An 18,846-nucleotide genomic window follows, 5' to 3' on the forward strand; every position below is an offset into this window, starting at 1 on the left:
TCACAGACGTAATGAGGAGTCTCGAAATGGTCGAGACATAAAGATTGATATATTGGACGACTATATTCGGACACCGGAAGTGTTCCGGGTGATTTCGGAGAAAACCGGAGTGCCGGAGGGTTACCGGAACCCCCCCGGAGAGTTAATGGGCCACATGGGCCTTGGTGGGAAGAGAGAGGGGCGGCCAGGGTGGGCCGCGCGCCCCCTCTCCCTCTGGTCCGAATTGGACTAGGAGGGGGGGGGGGCGGCGCCCCCCTCTTTCCTTCCCCCCTCTCTCCCTTCCTTTCCCCTCCTAGTAGGAGTAGGAAAGGGGGAGTCCTACTCCTACTAGGAGGAGGACTCCTCCTCCTTGGCACGCCCACAAGGGCCGGCCGGCCTCCCCCCTCCCTCCTTTATATACGGGGGCGGGGGGCACCCCATAGACACACAAGTTGATCTACAGATCGTTCCTTAGCCGTGTGTGGTGCCCCCTCCACCATATTCCACCTCGGTTATATCATCGCGGAGTTTAGGCGAAGCCCTGCGCCGGTAGAATATCATCATCGTCACCACGCCGTCGTGCTGATGGAACTCATCCCCGACACTTTGCTGGATCGGAGCCCGGGGATCGTCATCGAGCTGAACGTGTGCTGAACTCGGAGGTGCCGTACGTTCGGTGCTTGGATCGGTCGGATCGTGAAGACGTACGACTACATCAACCGCGTTGTGCTAATGCTTCCGCTTACGGTCTACGAGGGTACGTGGACAACACTCTCCCCTCTCGTTGCTATGCCATCACCATGATCTTGCGTGTGCGTAGGAATTTTTTTGAAATTACTACGTTCCCCAACACCTTGTGCTACCAATCTTGCCTTGTTGCGAATGATGTTCCCATGAGCATCTTGCTTGTTCTTGAAGATCCACTTTGTTCCAATGATGTTGTGATTCCCCGAAGGTCTTGGCACCAATCTCCACACCTTGTTGTACTCGAAGTTGTTTAGTTCTTCATGCGTGGCATTGAGCCAATCTGAGTCTTCGAGCGCCTCATAGACCTTTTGGGGTTCAACACAAGAGACAAACGCATGATGTTCACAATAGTTAGCTAATTGTCTACAAGTGCTTACCCCCTTTCTTAGACTTCCAACCACGTTTTCCATGAGATGGCCTTGGGTGGTGAGTTTGGAAGCAATCTTCGCGGCACGGCGCTCTAATTCTTCCTCGGGTGTGGAAGGAGGAAGGTTAACTTGATCATCTTGAGAGCCGCCTCGAGCTTGCTCATGATCTTGAACTTGCTCGAGGGGGAGAACTTGACCTTGGGCATCATTTGGAGGTTCACCTCCATCTTGAGTTTGATCTTGCCCTTGGTCTTGTTCATGAAGGTGAGGGCCTTCACTTTGTTCTTCGAAAGCGTGTGGGTCTTGGGGAGGTGATGGCTCCACTTGAGTGGAGCATTGTCCTTCTCCTTTGACCACAAGGGATTCCTCAATGGGTAGGATATGACTAATACCCATTCTTCTTATGGCTTGGGGAGGAATTTCATCACCTACATCACAAGTACCACTTTGCTCCACTTGGGAGCCGTTATTTTCATCAAACTCTACGTTACACGTCTCCTCAATGAGTCCGTTGGACTTGTTGAGAACACGGTAAGCATGAGAGTTTGTAGCATAACCAACAAATATGCCCTCATGAGCTCTAGCTTCAAATTTAGACAAACGAACACCTTTCTTGAGAATGAAACACTTACACCCAAACACCCGGAAGTACTTGAGATTGGGCTTGTTCCCGGTGAGTATCTCATACGGAGTCTTGTTCAAGCCTTTGCGGAGATAGAGCCGATTGGATGCATGACAAGCTGTGTTGATGGCTTCGGCCCAGAATTTGTATGGAGACTTGAACTCCGCCATCATGGTCCTTGCCGCATCCATCAACGTCCGGTTCTTTCTCTCCGCAACACCATTTTGTTGAGGGGTTTATGGTGCAGAATATTGATGCTTGATCCCTTCATCACTAAGAAACTCATCCAAGGTGTAGTTCTTGAACTCGGTGCCGTTGTCACTTCTTATTGTCAAGATCTTTGCATCGTGTTGACGTTGAGCTTCATTTGCAAAGTCGATGACGGTTTGTTGGGTCTCACTCTTCCTCTTGAAGAAGTATACCCAAGTGTATCTTGAATAATCATCCACTATCACCAAGCAATACTTTCTACCCCCAAGACTATCAAAGGATGGGGGCCCAAAAAGGTCCATGTGAAGGAGCTCCAAGGGTCTCTTCGAGTAGATGGTAGTCGTGGGAGGGTAAGCCGTCTCATGAAGCTTTCCTTCGATACAAGCACTGCAAACACGATCTTTGGCAAAACTAACATTTGTTAGTCCATGAACATGGTCCCCCTTGAGAAGGCTTTGCAAAGATCTCATATTGACGTGGGCTAAACGGCGATGCCAAAGCCATCCCACATCAACTTTATCCATTAGGCATGTCGCGGTCTTAGTGGGTTGCTCCGAGAAGTTAACCACATAGAGGCCGTTCTCGACATGCCCAACAAAGGCTACTTTAAGAGTCTTGCTCCACAAGAGGGCCACAGTATCAATATCAAAGAAGGTGGCAAAATCCATGAGTGCGATTTGACGAATGGAAAGTAAATTGAACGCAAGGGACTCAACAAGCATGACTTTCTCGATCGTTAGATCATGAGAAATGACAACCTTGCCAAGACCCAATACCTTAGAATGTGAGGCATCACCCCATTCGACATTGGTGGGCATAGATGGGATATTGTGCACGTCCACCACCAAGTCCTTGCTCCCGGTCATATGATTTGTTGCTCCACTATCGAGCAACCATGATCCCCCACCGGAAGCAAACACCTACAAGAGATCAATGCTTGGTTTTAGGTAACCATTGAGTAATGGGTCCTTTGATGTTAGTAACAAGGGTCTTAGGAACCCAAATAGACCATTCAATGTACTCATAAGGAGAACCAACAAATTTAGCATAAACATGTCCATCACTAGCATGGCACAACACATAAGAGGGGTTAAAGTCGCCGACTTTGTTGGGAGAGATGGCGTTGCGCTCTTTGGCTTCACCACTCTTCCCATTGTTCTTCTTCTCCTTAGGAGCACCTTCTCCCTCCTTCACAAAGGTTTGCATGAGCGGAGGAGGTCGATTGGTCCTGCTCTTCTTCTCCTTGTTCTTCTTCTTGTTTTTGGACTTGGGTGCGAACCCAACTCCCTCCTTGCCCACAAATTCCTTTTGATTGCTCAAAAGGTCATTTAGGTTCTTCTCGCCTTGTATGCATGACACAAGACATTTCTCGAGTTGTTCCTTCAACTTGGCATTTTCCTCCACAAGATGCACATGCTCACAACATGGGTTAGTGGCATTTGCATTATCAATTAAGACCATGTGAGGAAATGTGGCCTTTTCCTTGGTTAGCTTAACTTGGAGTTGAGCATGAGACTCCTTGAGGGTGGCATGAACACCTTTCAAGACCTTGTGGGCCATGTCAAGTACATCAAACTCCTCCGTGAGTCTAACATGATCAACCCCAAGTTTAGCCTTCTCGGAAGCTAGAACACGAGACACAACAAGAGCATGATCAAGATCTTTCTTTAGTTTAGCATGACCATCGTTGTGTGACTCCTCAAGAGCCAAACGATGCCCACACTCTTCCTCAAGAGCATTAGAGAGATCCGATATCTCATCGGCATAGTCACGACTATGACTTTCCATCTTAGTGATGGTTTCTTCATGAGCCTCGATCATGTCATTGGCTTCACCAAGTTGTTCCAAGAGAGCAACGAAATGCTTCTTGGATTTTCCCTTGAGCTTACTCATGAAGGACTCAAATTCATTGATTTCCTCATTAGACCCCTTACCATTATCAAAGTCATCCGTTGAAGGAGGGTTAGGAATAATGGTGGTTTTGATGTTGGGGGTTACCTTGTTGGTTGCCTTAGCCATGAGGCACTTGGCGGTGATGTTCTCGTTAGGTGCATCGAAGAGAGACACCCGAGGAGTTGAGACAATGACAACGGATGCCATGGCCATTGTTTCACCATCTTCATCATCATCGTCATCCTCACGGTATTCTTCTTGAACCACCAACCCGCAAGGAGGAGTCTTCTTGGTGAAGTTGTTCTTGTTGGGGAAGGACTTGGCTTTGTCTTTTCAAATGAACTTGCCACCATTGTCTTCCCGCATCTCGTATGGACAATCTGCAACGAAGTGGCTGACATTGCCACAGTTGAAACAAGTTCTGACTCGTTGCTTCCCCTTGAGGCCACTTGAGTTGTTCTTGTTGAAGTTGGGTCTTGTAGTCTTCTTACTCCAAAACTATCTTGAGGCAAGAGCCATGTGCTCATGATAATCATACTTCGTGTCCTCGGGGTTGCTCTCCTCATCTTCCTCCTCTTCTTCTTCTTCCACACTAACCTTAGCCTTCAAGGCAAGATTGGGCTTCTTTGCCCTTTGAGAACGGAGCACCGCATTGTTGGCGATCTTATCCAAGATGTTCATTGCAACAAACTCATCCAACACTTCACTAGAGGTCATGGAGTGGAAGTCCGGTCTTTGGCAGAGGATGGACGACATGGCCTTGTTGTAGGGCATCATGGCCTTGAGGAACTTGCGCTTGATCCAGTTGTCATCCGTGTCCTTGCTCCCATGATCTCGGAGTGCGACCGCAATTTTGGTCACTCTTCGAAAGAGCTCACGAGGTTCTTCATCCTCTTTCATTACAAACTCATCGGCTTCATCTTGCACCACTTCATAGTTGGAGCGTTGAATGCTAGCACTTCCTTGATACATACGCTCGACACACTTCCATGCTTCTTTAGCCATGACATGAGGTCGAAGATGAGGGAGATCTTCGGGAAGGATAGCATCTTGGATGATGAAGAGTGCACTCTCATTGAATTGATTGTCCACTTCTTCTCGAGGGGTGAAGTTGCTTGGATCATGAGGATAGAAACCTTCTTCAATAATTCTCCAAAGGTTAGTATTCACATGTTTTAAATGACGCTTGAAGCGATAAACCCAAGAATCATAATCTTCATTTTTCACATATTTAGGAGGAGGACCGGCATGATTCAAATGCGTAGAGGGGATCGGTCCTCTATACACCGGGGGTTCCACATGGGCATAGATGCCGGTGCCATTTCTACCACTAGTAGATGGACTCTTTTCACTATTAGCTTCCCCCTTGTCGGGGTTAGCATCCGTCACCTTGTTAGTGGGATCACCCACTTTCATCGGCGAGGTAGATAGTTTGAGTCCCTCTAGGAATTCAGTAAACATGCTTTTAACCTCGGCCGTCATGGAGGTTTTCAATGTGTCTAAAGCCACATTGAATTCCTCACGTGAGATCGAGGTTCCCCCTTCGGCCGAAGACGAGATGGGATTCACACCGGAGTGTTCCTCCGCACCGTCGTTGACGTCAACCATACTCTTCGGACGACAAAGTCCTTAATAAAGAGACGAGGCTCTGATACCAATTGAAAGGATCGATATGGTTGACTAGAGGGGGGGGTGAATAGACAACTAACAATTTTTGACTTTTCTTTAACAATTTAAACCTTGCAATGAAATAGGTTGTCTAGATGTGCAACTACGTGGACAACCTATATGATGCAAAGACAATGAGCACACAAGCAAGCAATGGATATAGCACAAGTAAGCTTGCAAAAGTAAAGGGATAAGATAACCAAGAGTGGAGCCAGTGGAGACGAGGATGTGTTACCGAAGTTCCTTCCTTTTAAAGGGAAGTACGTCTCCGTTAGAGAGGTGTGGAGGCACAATGCTCCCCAATAAGCCACTAGGGCCACCGTAATCTCCTCACGCCCTCACACAATGCAAGATGCCGTGATTCCACTATTGGAGCCCTTGAAGGCGGCAACCGGACCTTTACAAACAAGATTGGGGCTATCTCCACAACACTTGGAGGCTCCCAATAATCCCGCGAAGCTTCACCACAATGGAGTATGGCTTCGAGGTGACCTCAACCGTCTAGGGTGCTCAACACCCAAGAGTAACAAGATCCACAAGGGATAAGTGGGGGAATCAAATATCCTGTGGTGGAAGTGTAGATCGGGCACTTGTCACCCAATCCCGAGCAAATCAACAAGTTTGATTGGCTAGGGAGAGAGATCGAGTGAAAATGGAGCTTGGAGCAACAATGGAGCTTAGAGATGGAAGAGGTAGTCAACTAGAGGTAGAAGACGCCCCTTATATAGTCGTGGACAAAATCCAACCATTATCCACATGTTCAGCCCGCGACACACGGTACTACCGCTCCAGGGGCGCGGTACTACCGCGAGGCTGTGCGGTACTATCGTGGCTAACCACAGTACTACCGCGACAGCAACACAGGCCGGAACTAGCCTGATAAGGGCGCAGTACTACCGCTTGCGCGGTACTACCGCACCCACCTGCGGTACTACCGCAGGGCAGGAAAGTCACGGCCTGGGAAGGGCGCGGATGAAATAAATTACATCCGTGCCTACTTACGCTGATTCCGCTGAACCGGAGGAGGTACAAAAATCCGACGCGGTACTACCGCCCGCGAGGAGCGGTACTACCGTGCGGGCGCGGATGTAAAAAATTACATCCACGCCTACTACCGCGACACTGCGGTACTAGGTAGGAGGGCCACGGTACTACGACTCCTAGGGAGCGGTACTACCGTGGGCCTCCGCGGTACTACCGCGCTGGACGAGCGGTACTACCGTGGAGGGCGCGGATGTAAAAAATTACATCCGCCCCTACTACCGCACCGGAGCGGCACAAGGCCAGGGAGCCGCGGTACTACCACTCCAGATGAGCGGTACTACCGTGACACCCAGCGGTACTACCGCGTGTACCTGCGGTACTACCGCAAACACAGCAGTAGTCGTCAGATTTCCGCACAACCAAGATAACAAAGGGAAGCTCCAAAAAGCAGGGAAAGGAGGAACAAGTGTACGTGTTGATTCCACCCAAACCTTTCCGACGCGGACCCCCTCTTAATAGTACGGCTCTCCTACGACTCAAATCCACCAAAGAGAAACGTAGAACGACGCCGACTTCAATAGTCTCCGAGGGGCACCGAATCGTCTCATGCCTAGATATGAATAACCTGAGAAACTCAAGGCACACGATTAGTCCGCAAATGCATTGTCATCAATCACCAAAACACCTGAGGAAAAAATATGCCCTTACACTTTGTTTTCCAGTCCTAACAATTTCATTCCCCATCTTTTTGCCTGAGTCATCTTTTCCCTCTTCCTTCTGCCTCCCGGTATTATCTTCCTCCCCTAGCTTCCCACCAACACGCCCCTTCTCGCTGAGAGCAACTGCACCGACCCCCTCATCAACCACCATGTCCACCTTCCCTTCTCCTTCTTGTTTTCATTGTCTTGCTGCCCATTGAAACCCAACTGTTTAGAAGCTGATATTTCCCCCTGCCGCTTGCTTCCACCGCCTTGCTTGAGAGGGCTCATGACTTCCTTCTCTTCTCCATCGCTACTCTTGCCGCTCATCCCAGAGTTCACTCCCTGCTTACGCCATGACACCCCATCACTTCCGGAGTTTACACCTCCCCTCCCGAAATTGTACTGGCGACGTGCTCCCTATTGATGCCCATATGATCCAGAATTACTCCGAGCCCCCCCATAGCCCTTATTACCCCCACTTCCTCGACTCTCCAACCACTTCCCCCTGTTGTTGTCTTCCCCTTTTCTGTTTTCTTCCTCAGCCCGCATCCATGGTCCGAATTGTGGCGCCTCCCCTTTCACCGGTTTAGAGCTGCATTCATTTTCACTATGGCAGATGATACCACAAGTATAGCAAAAATCTGGCATATGCTCATATTCGAACCGACACCACACTAACTTTTTCTTTTTCTTCCTCTTCTCCTCTTCATTTTCGATTACTTCTACTGCCTTCGTCCCATATTCAGTATTTCTATCCAGAGTGAATCCTCTCATAAGCGGCTCATTGATGTCCAGCTTCACCTTGATGCGCAAAAATTTCCCCACCGCCCTTCCATCATGACCCACGTCGACATCCAGTACTTCATGGAAATCGCTTCCTATCAGTTCTCCCATACCTCTGTTCATGGACCCTAGAGGCAGGCCGAAGACTCGAATCCATATAGGAATCAAGTTGAAGTCATACTCCTCCACCGTCTTCTCCGGATCGTACTCTTCCATCACTAAAAGTTCCTTATCAAACCACCAAGGTCCTTCCTCCAGAGCCCTCCTCCACCCCGCTGGCTGCCTGAAATTAAACAGGAAGATATTCTCCTCAAGCTCCTTGCATCCTACACCCTTAATCGGACACCAAATTCTACCCAACGTGTTCCCTACCACCCCTGCATGTGCAAGCTTCTCCGGAAACAACTTCCCAACTGCCTGTGGTTCTTTTGGTGCCCAATCAAACACCTTCTCCTTTTCCTTCTCTCCAATCCTCAACCCTTTTCTCTCAGCCGCCGTCAGCCTCAAGCCCTTCATCAATCCTTCAACAGCCTCCATGTCAACAGAAACACCTAGCCGACTCAGGAACCAAACCTAGGGTAACCGGTGTTTGTACGACCGTGCGCCCTAGACCACACGGAAGGCTTATGTGGATGGGACTGGGGATTGGTTTCGGTGAAGGACGAAGGGGCTAGGTTAGGAAGGTGAGATCGAGACTGCTGCTGGACTCCTAGGCTCCACGAGGACCTCGGGCGCCGGCGGCCAGGACACCGACGACAACCAGCACCTGTGATGAGATCTGATCGCCTCCCGATCGCCATAGCACTGATTACGCTAACCGTCACCCTGAGGGACGGACTTGGTTCCCAAGCTTGATGTCATCAACAACCTGCTTGCAGTCCGACTCGACAATTATGTTCCCCTGGAGAAGATCATCAGCCAAAGAAATTCAACAAAGGCCTAGAAAAGCCCATCTGGCTACCGTGTCAAGGTCAAACTCTCGGGAGCAACTAATTAACGAGCGCTCCTTCGGGACCCTCACAACGATCAGCGCCACTTAGCCCGCTCTCAGCCATTCGCCACGTGTCGTGCTCTGGACGCTCCCTCTGGATTTTTTTTTGCACGCGTTTTCGGCTTTTTAAACGGTTTTTTTTTTCCAGTTTTTTTTACGTTTTGGTTTTTCACCGGTCTTCCCTACCTTTCCGACCGAAATTTTTTTTTTGAATTTTTTATTTTGCGCAAAAAAACATTTTTTTGCGTGAGAGTCATGGTTTTATTTTCGAGAGAGGCACGGCCATGCCTTTTGGAAACGGAAAAAAAACATGTTTTCTGTTTTTTTTCCTTTCGCAAGAGGCACAATTTTGTTTCCGCGAGAGGCACGGTTGTGCTTTCGCGAGAGTCACGGCCGTGCCTCTTGGAAACGAAAAAAAACATGTTTTCTGTTTTTTCTTTCGCGAGAGGCACGGTTGTGCTTTCCTGAGAGGCACGGCCGTGCCTCCTTGAAAACGAAAAAAATCACATTTTTTGTTTTTTTTTGCGAAAGGCACGGTTTTGTTTTTCCGCGAGAGGCACGATTTTGAAGATCTTGACGCGAGAAATCTAGCGGCAAAAACGGTTCGAGATTTGGACGCACGGTTTAAGAGATAAAACATTTTAAATAAACGGATCTATGGAAAAAGGAAAAATTCCCCGCGCCACTTGTCGCAACCTGGGGAAGCTGGAGTGATCTCCGCAAGGAGTAGTACTTGATTTCGCAAACTCTCGCCCTCCCCCAAACCCCACAGAAAAAAAAAACCACCCGTTCCATTCTCCGGCGAACCCGCCCCATCCGCCGTGCTTGGGTAGATAGATGGAGGGCCTGGCGGAGACCGGGAGCGGCGGCCACCTCGTGCCTCTCCTCGACGGCGTCGGCGGCGGCCTGGACGCGGCCCTCCTCCGCCGCCTCTACGCCGGCCACTTCCTCGCCAGATGGGGCGCGCGGTACGTACGGCCAAGTGCATGCCTGTCCGTCGCTTCAGCGATTAATCCCATCACCCTTATTGGATCGCGTCGTGTCGCAGCATGTGGGAGTTCTCGGTGGGGCTGTACATGATCCGCGTCTGGCCGGGCTCGCTGCTCTTCGCCGCCGTCTACGGCGTCGTCGAGTCCGCCTCCGTCGCCGTCTTCGGGCCCATGGTCGGCACCCTCGTCGACAGCCTCACGTACCTTCAGGTCTGTTCAACCCTCTCTTTCGCTCTTTGTTTCCAGAAGATCACGAGAACTTGCTCATTGAACTAACTAGAAACATGGCATCTCAACAAGTTCCCTTTCCCATATAAAAAGCTGATTTAGAGGGATTTTGGCAAAAACAAAAAGAGGAACCACTCCAACAGATCCCGTAAACCGATTTTTTTTTCAGGGGACCTCGTGCAATCAGCCCATATGAGCGTAGAGGGCAGCGGAAAGCAGGCGATCAAATAAACGAGCTGGTACGCATGTAGGAAATCTGAACCATATCATGAAATCCACAAGCACCAAGCTATCCAATGTTCACCACAACAATTCACTTACAAGAGCAGCTCGCTACAACATAAATACCCCAACATAATCATCAACTCACATTTGGTATGGTTTGCTTGTGTTGATATCAAATGTGAGCAATAGGTTTGCAAACCATATTGAATAACCCATATATATTAAACTAACTGATAAATCATGAAAAGGGATTACTAAATCGGAAATTGCTTTTGGAGGCTGAGCTCCATGGAGGCCTCCAAATGCAAAACTCAAAATTCGTGAAAATTCATATTTTTACATTTCAAAAAAAAAATCTGAAAAAATACTACATAGATAGATGAAGGCATAGTGCACAAGTGTGTAAATTTTCAGGACGAAACATGTTGAAATGTGGGTTGTGCAAAAAAGGTAAATCTAGGGCTTTTTAACAAATGATACTATTCATCGTGCCAAACCATGAATCTGTCTTTTTTTTTCTACAGGCCGCATTTTAACGTATTTCATCCTGAAATTGGACCCAGATATGCCTCACATCCTTGTTTATTTGCACAAAAAAATTCAGATTTTTTTTCGAATTTTGATTTTTTTTTCAGAAAATACCAAAACGCCATTCTCGATAATTGAGAATTTTGGTTTCATGAAAATTGGTATGTCAATACAAGTTAGTCCTCCATATTGTAAAAACCGTCTCAGATTTATTACTTGTCATAACAGTGGTATTATGAAACAACCATCTTAGATATAAACTAATTATGTAAAAATGTATCTCTGATAAGCCTCATATATGTGTGAATAGTTTACAGAACTGTCTTGGATGAGCAGCTTATTATGTGAGTTCTTGTAGTAGTGCATGGATGGGCCGACGAAGAGGAAATTCTTAATCAGGATTAACATTCGCCAGTGACTTACTATAGATGGCTAAATGCAGGTTTTGGGCCTGTGGCTATTAGTTCAAAGCTTATCCTTCATCGTTGCCGGAGTCTCGGTAACCGCCCTGCTGGTCTACGATGACCTGAAAGTGACAAGCTTCCCGGTGTTCGTGGCTCTAGTCGTGGTCACCAACGTCTCCGGCGCGCTCGCGGCTCTCTCGACACTCGCCGGAACCATACTGATCGAGAGAGAATGGTACACAACCCACAACTTAACTAACTGCATTAGCTGTACGTACGTGTTGTCTGATGGCTGCGATGATGCATGCAGGGTGGTGGTGATGTGCGGCGGGCATCCACCGGCGGTGCTGACCCGAACCAACTCGGCGATCCGGAGGATCGACCTGAGCTGCAAGCTTCTGGCGCCGGTGCTGTCCGGGTTGGTGATCAGCTTCGTGTCGACGCAGGCCTCCGCGGTGGCGCTGGCGCTATGGAACGTCGCCTCGGTGTGGCTGGTGTACTGGCTCTTCGTGTCGGTCTACAACGGCGTGCCGGCTCTCGGCGCCAATGGCCTGGCAAGGGACACGGCGGCGCCGGAGGTCGACGAGGCGGCGCAGGGTCACGGTCAGGACGCGTCGGACTGGAGCGAGAGGCTGACGGCGCGGCTCTCAGTCCTGCCCTGCTGGGAGTCCTGGGCCGTGTACGCGAGGCAGGAGGTGGTGCTGCCCGGGGTTGCTCTCGCCATCCTCTACTGTTAGTTGTGTAAACCTGTTGTAATATGGTCGTGGTAAAACCTGGAAGGTGCCCATGTGTTGGTGCACTGTGGGTGAGTGGAGTGATGGTGAACTGCATCTGTTGCAACCATCAGTTCACGTAGTGGGTGTACTGAGTGTGTACCCAAGTATTGTAGCAGAGTGTGGGCTGTGTGCGTGCACTGGTATGGCTACAGTGGTGTTGGTTTCTGTAACTGAACATCAAAAGAGTAGAGCCGGAGTGTGTCGCTGGTTTAGTAAAGGAAAAAGGGCATTCGTTGCCTGGAAAACCAACCTGTGTGTGTGCTGCTCTGCTCCTCCTCTGTTTTTGCTTGTGTCCATTTTGCTCGAACAGCTTGCGTGCGTGTGTGTATCCACCCAGAACTAGGCGAGAGAGAGAGGCTCTTGCCAACAATTGGCACCAGAGCCAGCGAGGGGTGATTGGCGGCCATGGACAAGACGCCGGAGGCGGCGTTCAAGGCGGCGGAGGATGCGCTAAAGGAGGCGGCGGCTGCGCGAGCGGAGGCGGACGCAGCCAAAGCCGAACTGGCGGCGCTAAAGGGGGAGATGGCTGGTGCAGAGCAGAAACCGGGGGAGTTGATGCCGGTGGCCCAGGCGCTGCCGGTGAGGCCCCGAGGTCCCATCAACTACCCGCAGCTCACCCGCACCAACTATACCCTCTGGGCGATGCAGATGCGGGTGGCGCTACAGTCAGCCTGCGTGTGGGAGGCAGTCCACTCCGACAAGGTGGAGTTCGAGCTGGATCGTGACGCGCTCCTGGCAATTTATCAAGGCGTGCCGGAAGATGTGCTCGCGTCGCTCGCCGGCAAGGACACGGCGAAGGCGGCGTGGGAGGCCATCAAGTCTGTGCACGTCGGCCATGACCGCGTGCGCGAGTCGAACCTGCAGGCGCTGCGTAAGGCCTTCGAGGGGCTGGAGATGGGCGACAACGAGCAAACAGAGGTCTTCGCCACGCGCGTGAACAAGATGGTGTCATCCATCCGTGCGCTCGGCGATGAGGTGAAGGAGATCACCGTTGTCCAAAAGATGCTTCAAGCAGCGCCAGCGCGGCTCATGCATTTGGTCACCGCATTGGAGCAGTGTGTCGATCTGAAGACGCTCACGGTGGAGGACCTACTCGGGCGCTTCAAGGCGTATGAGGAGCGCATTAAGCAGCGCTTTGGTGATCCTGTTGATGGACAGCACCTCATGCTGACCAGGAAGCAATGGGAAGGTTACGTCGGGAAGAAGAACTGGGGCAGCAACGGAGCAGGTGGTAGTGGAAAGGGAGGCGCTGACCGTGGAAGTGACCACGGAAGAGGCGATGACCAGTCGTCGAGCGCGAAATCTGCTGCAACTCCGAAGAAAAAATTCAAGTGCTATAATTGTGGTGAAAAAGGGCATTTCTCGAGGGAATGCACCAAGCCAAAGAAGAAGAAGCAAGAAAGAGCCATGGTGGCTGAGAAGCAAAATGAAGAACCTGCTCTTCTACTGTCAGAAACCTGTGTAATATCAGGTAACTCAGTAGAAGCAAAGGGCAGGGTGTACCTCAATGAAGAAAAGGTGAAACCACAACTTAGTGATGATGGAAGGTATGACACTAAAATGTGGTATCTTGACACTGGAGCTAGCAACCATATGACAGGCTCCAAAGCAATGTTTACTAGTATTGATGATTCAGTTACTGGAGTAGTCAAATTTGGAGATGGTTCCCTGGTTGAAATTGAGGGCAGGGGTACCATACTTATTACTACAAGAGATGGGGCTCATCGTGGGCTAACTGATGTTTATTACATACCAAAGTTGAGAAGTAATATCATTAGTCTCGGACAGTTGGAAGAGTATGGTTGCAAGGTCATATTAGAAGATGGGTACCTGCAAATATTTGATCAAGGGAGAAAACTGCTAGTAAAAGTACCAAGAGGAGAGAACAGGCTGTATATACTGAATATTAGTTTGGGCATGCCTGTGTGTTTACTGTCATCTATCACTGATGTGTCATGGTTGTGGCATGCTCGTTATGGTCATCTAAATTTTGATGCCTTGAGGTCTTTAGCTCAGCATGACATGGTTAAAGGGCTTCCTTTAGTGTGCCACAAGGACAGGGTATGTGACGGCTGCCTCATTGGCAAGCAGCGTCGACTACCATTTCCAAAGCACGCAACTTTCAGAGCAGAAAAAAGTCTTGAGTTGGTGTATACAGACCTGTGTGGTCCAATTACACCTGCAACTCCTGCCGGAAATCGCTACTTTATGCTTATAGTAGATGATTTCAGTCGGTTCATGTGGGGAGTGCTGCTGAAAACCAAAGATCAAGCATTTGTTGCATTCAGAAGGTTTAAAGCAGCTGCAGAGTTGAAAAGTGGGCTGAAGTTGAAAGTGCTCAGGAGTGATAGAGGAGGAGAGTTTACATCTGTTGAATTCAATTCCTTCTGTGAAGATCATGGAATTCAACGCCAACTCACTGCACCCTACAGCCCTCAGCAGAACGGAGTTGTGGAGAGACGCAACCAAACTGTAGTTGCAATGGCACGGTGTCTGCTGAAAAGCCAAAATATGCCGGGCTGTTACTGGGGGGAAGCAGTTGCTACTGCCATTTATATCTTGAACCGAGCCCCCACGAAGAGTGTTGCTGTAAAAACACCTTATGAAGCTTGGAATGGCTATAAACCAAATGTTGGCCATCTTCGGACTTTTGGTTGTTTGGCTCACGTCAAGGTAACAGGTCCATCTGGTGGGAAATTAGCTGACAGAAGTATTCCAATGGTATTGATTGGCTATGAGAAAGGCTCAAATGCATATAGACTTGTCAATCCAGAGACAAATCGTGTGTGTGTATCAAGGGATGTAGTTTTTGAAGAATCAAAAGGTTGGCAGTGGTCCAGTGGAGATGATGTCACGATCAGTGATGACACTGATAGGTTTCTGGTTCACTTTGAACCTGAACAAACTGAATCAGTGAATGACCATGCTGCTCAAGAAGGTGAAAATGCAGAAAACAGGGAAGGTACAGAACCAATTACACCTAGGCAAGCAGTGCTTCCAGGGTCACCTGTTATACCTGCTATGGTGACACCAATATCCTCTGTTGCTGCAGAAAGTCCTGAATCATCTGCTCCACTGAAAATGCGCTCCCTTGATGAGATTTTCGATGCTACCTCTCCACACTGGAGTCCAGCTGATTATGACCATATGGAGGAACTTGAGTTGTGTATGCTAGGTGCAGAGGAGCCAACTCACCACAATGATGCTCTGAAGCATGAGCATTGGAAGAAAGCCATGGAGGAAGAGCTGAAATCCATAAAAGAAAATGATACATGGGAAATGGTAACACCACCTACTGGAGTGCGAGCCATTGGACTGAAATGGGTATTTAAATTGAAAAAAGATGTTGAAGGCAATGTGATACGCCACAAGGCAAGGCTAGTCGCCAAGGGGTATGTGCAACGTCATGGCATTGACTTTGATGAGGTCTTTGCACCTGTGGCACGCCTAGAAACTGTGAGGCTACTAATGGCATTGGCAGCAAATGAAGGGTGGAGGGTACACCATATGGATGTGAAATCAGCATTCTTAAATGGAGAATTGGAGGAAGAAGTGTATGTAGCACAACCTCCAGGTTTCATTGAAACTGGCAAAGAAGGAAAGGTACTGAAACTCAGGAAAGCCTTGTATGGGCTTCGACAGGCTCCAAGAGCCTGGAATTTGAAACTGGATCAGACTTTGTTGTCTCTTGGTTTCATTAGAAGTCCTGTTGAACATGCGGTGTACATGAAGAATTCTGGAAATGCACGACTGCTGGTTGGAGTATATGTTGATGATTTGATCATAACCGGTTCTAGTGCAGAAGAAGTGGCTATGTTCAAGGAACAGATGAAAGACATGTTCAGTATGAGTGACTTGGGTCTACTTTCATATTATCTTGGCATTGAAGTTGCGCAAGTTGAAGATGGCATTTCACTCTGCCAATCTGCATATGCACTGAAGATACTAGAGAAGACTGGCATGCTGGATTGCAATCCTTGTCAAACACCCATGGAAGAAAGGCTGAAGTTAAGTAAGAATGGAGAAGGACCCAAAGTGGATCCAACATACTACAGGAGTGTAGTAGGAAGCCTCAGGTACTTGGTTAACACCAGACCTGACATCTCCTATGCTGTTGGCGTTGTAAGCCGATACATGGAGAGCCCAAATTCCCAGCACATGGCAGCGGTGAAACAAATTTTGAAGTATATCCGTGGAACTCTGAACCTTGGATGCAAATACTCTCAGAATAAAGGAGAAAAGCCCAGCCTGCTTGGGTACTCTGATAGTGATCACGGTGGAGATGTTGATGACCGAAAAAGCACAACTGGAGTACTCTATTTCCTTGGCAAGAGTCCAATTACATGGTTGTCCCAGAAGCAGAAAGTAGTTGCAATTTCATCATGTGAAGCTGAATATATTGCTGCCGCTAGTGCTGCTTGTCAGGGTTTGTGGCTTGGACAACTACTTGCTGAGATGGAAGGGAAGCAGCCAGTTCAGGTTGAGTTGTTGGTTGACAACAAGTCGGCTATTTCATTGGCCAAAAATCCTGTTCACCATGATCGCAGTAAGCATATCGATATACGTTATCATTTTATCAGGGACTGTGTGGAGAATGGCAAGATCGGGGTGAACTATGTTCCAACGGGAGATCAGCTGGCAGACCTACTTACCAAGCCCCTTGGGCGTTTGAAGTTCCTGGAGCTCAGACGAAGGATTGGCATGGTGGTTGTCAAATGAAGACAACAAGGTTTAGGAGGAAGATTGTTAGTTGTGTAAACCTGTTGTAATATGGTCGTGGTAAAACCTGGAGGGTGCCCATGTGTTGGTGCACTGTGGGTGAGTGGAGTGATGGTGAACTGCATCTGTTGCAACCATCAGTTCACGTAGTGGGTGTACTGAGTGTGTACCCAAGTATTGTAGCAGAGTGTGGGCTGTGTGCGTGCACTGGTATGGCTACAGTGGTGTTGGTTTCTGTAACTGGACATCAAAAGAGTAGAGCCGGAGTGTGTCGCTGGTTTAGTAAAGGAAAAAGGGCATTCGTTGCCTGGAAAACCAACCTGTGTGTGTGCTGCTCTGCTCCTCCTCTGTTTTTGCTTGTGTCCATTTTGCTCGAACAGCTTGCGTGCGTGTGTGTATCCACCCAGAACTAGGCGAGAGAGAGAGGCTCTTGCCAACATCTACTTCTCCGTGCTAAGGCAATTCATTTACGGATACAATAAGAACTTATATTTTACATTTGATACAATTTGATTTTGATCTTGTTTCCGTTGCTGCTGCAGCTTTGGCACGCTGATGACGGCGACGCTGGACTGGGAGGGCATCCCGGCGTACGTGATCAGCCTGGCCCGGGGGTTCAGCGCCATGGTGGGCATCGCGGCGACGGTGCTGTACCCGGCCGCGCACGCGCGGCTGTCCACGCTCCGGACGGGGCTCTGGGCCATCTGGACGCAGTGGTGCTGCCTGCTGCTCTGCGTCGGCTCCGTCTGGGTGGGCGGCCGCGCGGCGTCGGCGTGGGGGCTCATGGCCGGCGTCGCCGCGTCGCGCCTCGGCCTCTGGATGTTCGACCTGGCGGTCACGCAGCTGATGCAGGACGGCGTCCCGGACGCGGACCGGTGCGCCGTCGGAGGGGTCCAGAGCTCGCTGCAGTCCGTGTTCGACCTGCTCACCTACGTCATGGGCATCATCGTCTCCGACCCCAGGGTACGCACGCTCGTGTCTTTCGTTTCGCTCAGTTTGTTGCCCAAATGGCGAGACGAGTACGGTGGTGAACTGGTGATGATTTCGGTGCAACCAAATTAACAGGATTTCGGCGAGCTCATCGCGCTCTCCTTCTTGCTGGTGACCTGCGCTGCGGTCATGTACACGCTGCACGTGTACCGCGTGCGGAAGCACCTGTTCCACCTCGACAAGATCTTCGCCAAGATGCAATAGTCATGATCTTTGGTTCTCTCGGATGTGCGTTAGTGTTACTACGTACTCCTAGATATACAGAGGCCAGGTGTGTACTTACTATGATTGTATCGCTCGATGCTACATTATGAGGCACTAAAAGACGCCCAAAATAGAAAAGAAAATGAGAACATGCGTGTGCATGACTGTAGGTTTTGTAATTTGTAGGAGTAGTATATTAACACCATGGTTGGATTATTCTTCCACTTTCTTCTTTTTTGGATTTCAGTATTTTCCTTTTAGACAAACTCACAAAGTTTTATTCACCCATCACAAGGTTTACATGGACGAAATCTAAATTTTCAGGTTGGCCTAACCAAACATGGCGGCCAAAACCCAAAGATAACGCATGCTTTGCAAGTTTGTGAGCCTCGAGATTCGAGGTTCTATATTCTTGGCTAATTAAACACGAAGAAAAAACTCTAGAACGATCTATAATTTCATGTACCACTGCCCCATATTGTGCTGTCGTGCCACTCTTGATCGCTTCAACGGCCACCTTGCAGTCCGACGCAATAGATATCTTGTGGAGCGTTGCCTCACGAATTGCCAAAGTTTCAGGACTTCTGGTTCGTCAATATTTCTGAAAACTAACACTGAAGCTCCTTGGAACATCCCATTGGCATGCCTGCAGATCGCCGCTGTAGTCCCAAAGCCTCCATGCCTTGCTACTGCCGCATCAACATTCACCTTCATGTGCTGCTCCGGTGGGGGAATCCATGTCGTTGGTCTTGGAGCTGGTACACTAGCTCTCCTCTCCAGTTTCGCAAGGATCTGCAGTTCCGCCAGATAACTCGAGAAAACAATGGGTTGTGTAGG

The 18,846-nt window shown here is 49.2% G+C and overlaps 1 protein-coding gene across 1 annotated transcript; it reads left to right on the top strand.

Annotated features, from left to right (window-relative positions):
• The first annotated feature begins 9,717 nt into the window (after positions 1 to 9,717).
• On the top strand, positions 9,718 to 18,235 carry LOC123093608 (solute carrier family 40 member 1). Its single transcript, XM_044515602.1, has 7 exons — positions 9,718 to 9,914; positions 9,995 to 10,145; positions 11,359 to 11,555; positions 11,631 to 12,033; positions 17,242 to 17,273; positions 17,358 to 17,778; positions 17,881 to 18,235. The coding sequence occupies exons 1-7, from the start codon at positions 9,784 to 9,786 to the stop codon at positions 18,007 to 18,009; spliced, it is 1,464 nt and encodes a 487-aa protein (XP_044371537.1). The 5' UTR covers positions 9,718 to 9,783; the 3' UTR covers positions 18,010 to 18,235.
• Positions 18,236 to 18,846: the final 611 nt, after the last annotated feature.

Source organism: Triticum aestivum, chromosome 4B (genome assembly GCF_018294505.1).
Source record: "Triticum aestivum cultivar Chinese Spring chromosome 4B, IWGSC CS RefSeq v2.1, whole genome shotgun sequence".
Lineage (NCBI taxonomy): Eukaryota > Viridiplantae > Streptophyta > Magnoliopsida > Poales > Poaceae > Triticum > Triticum aestivum.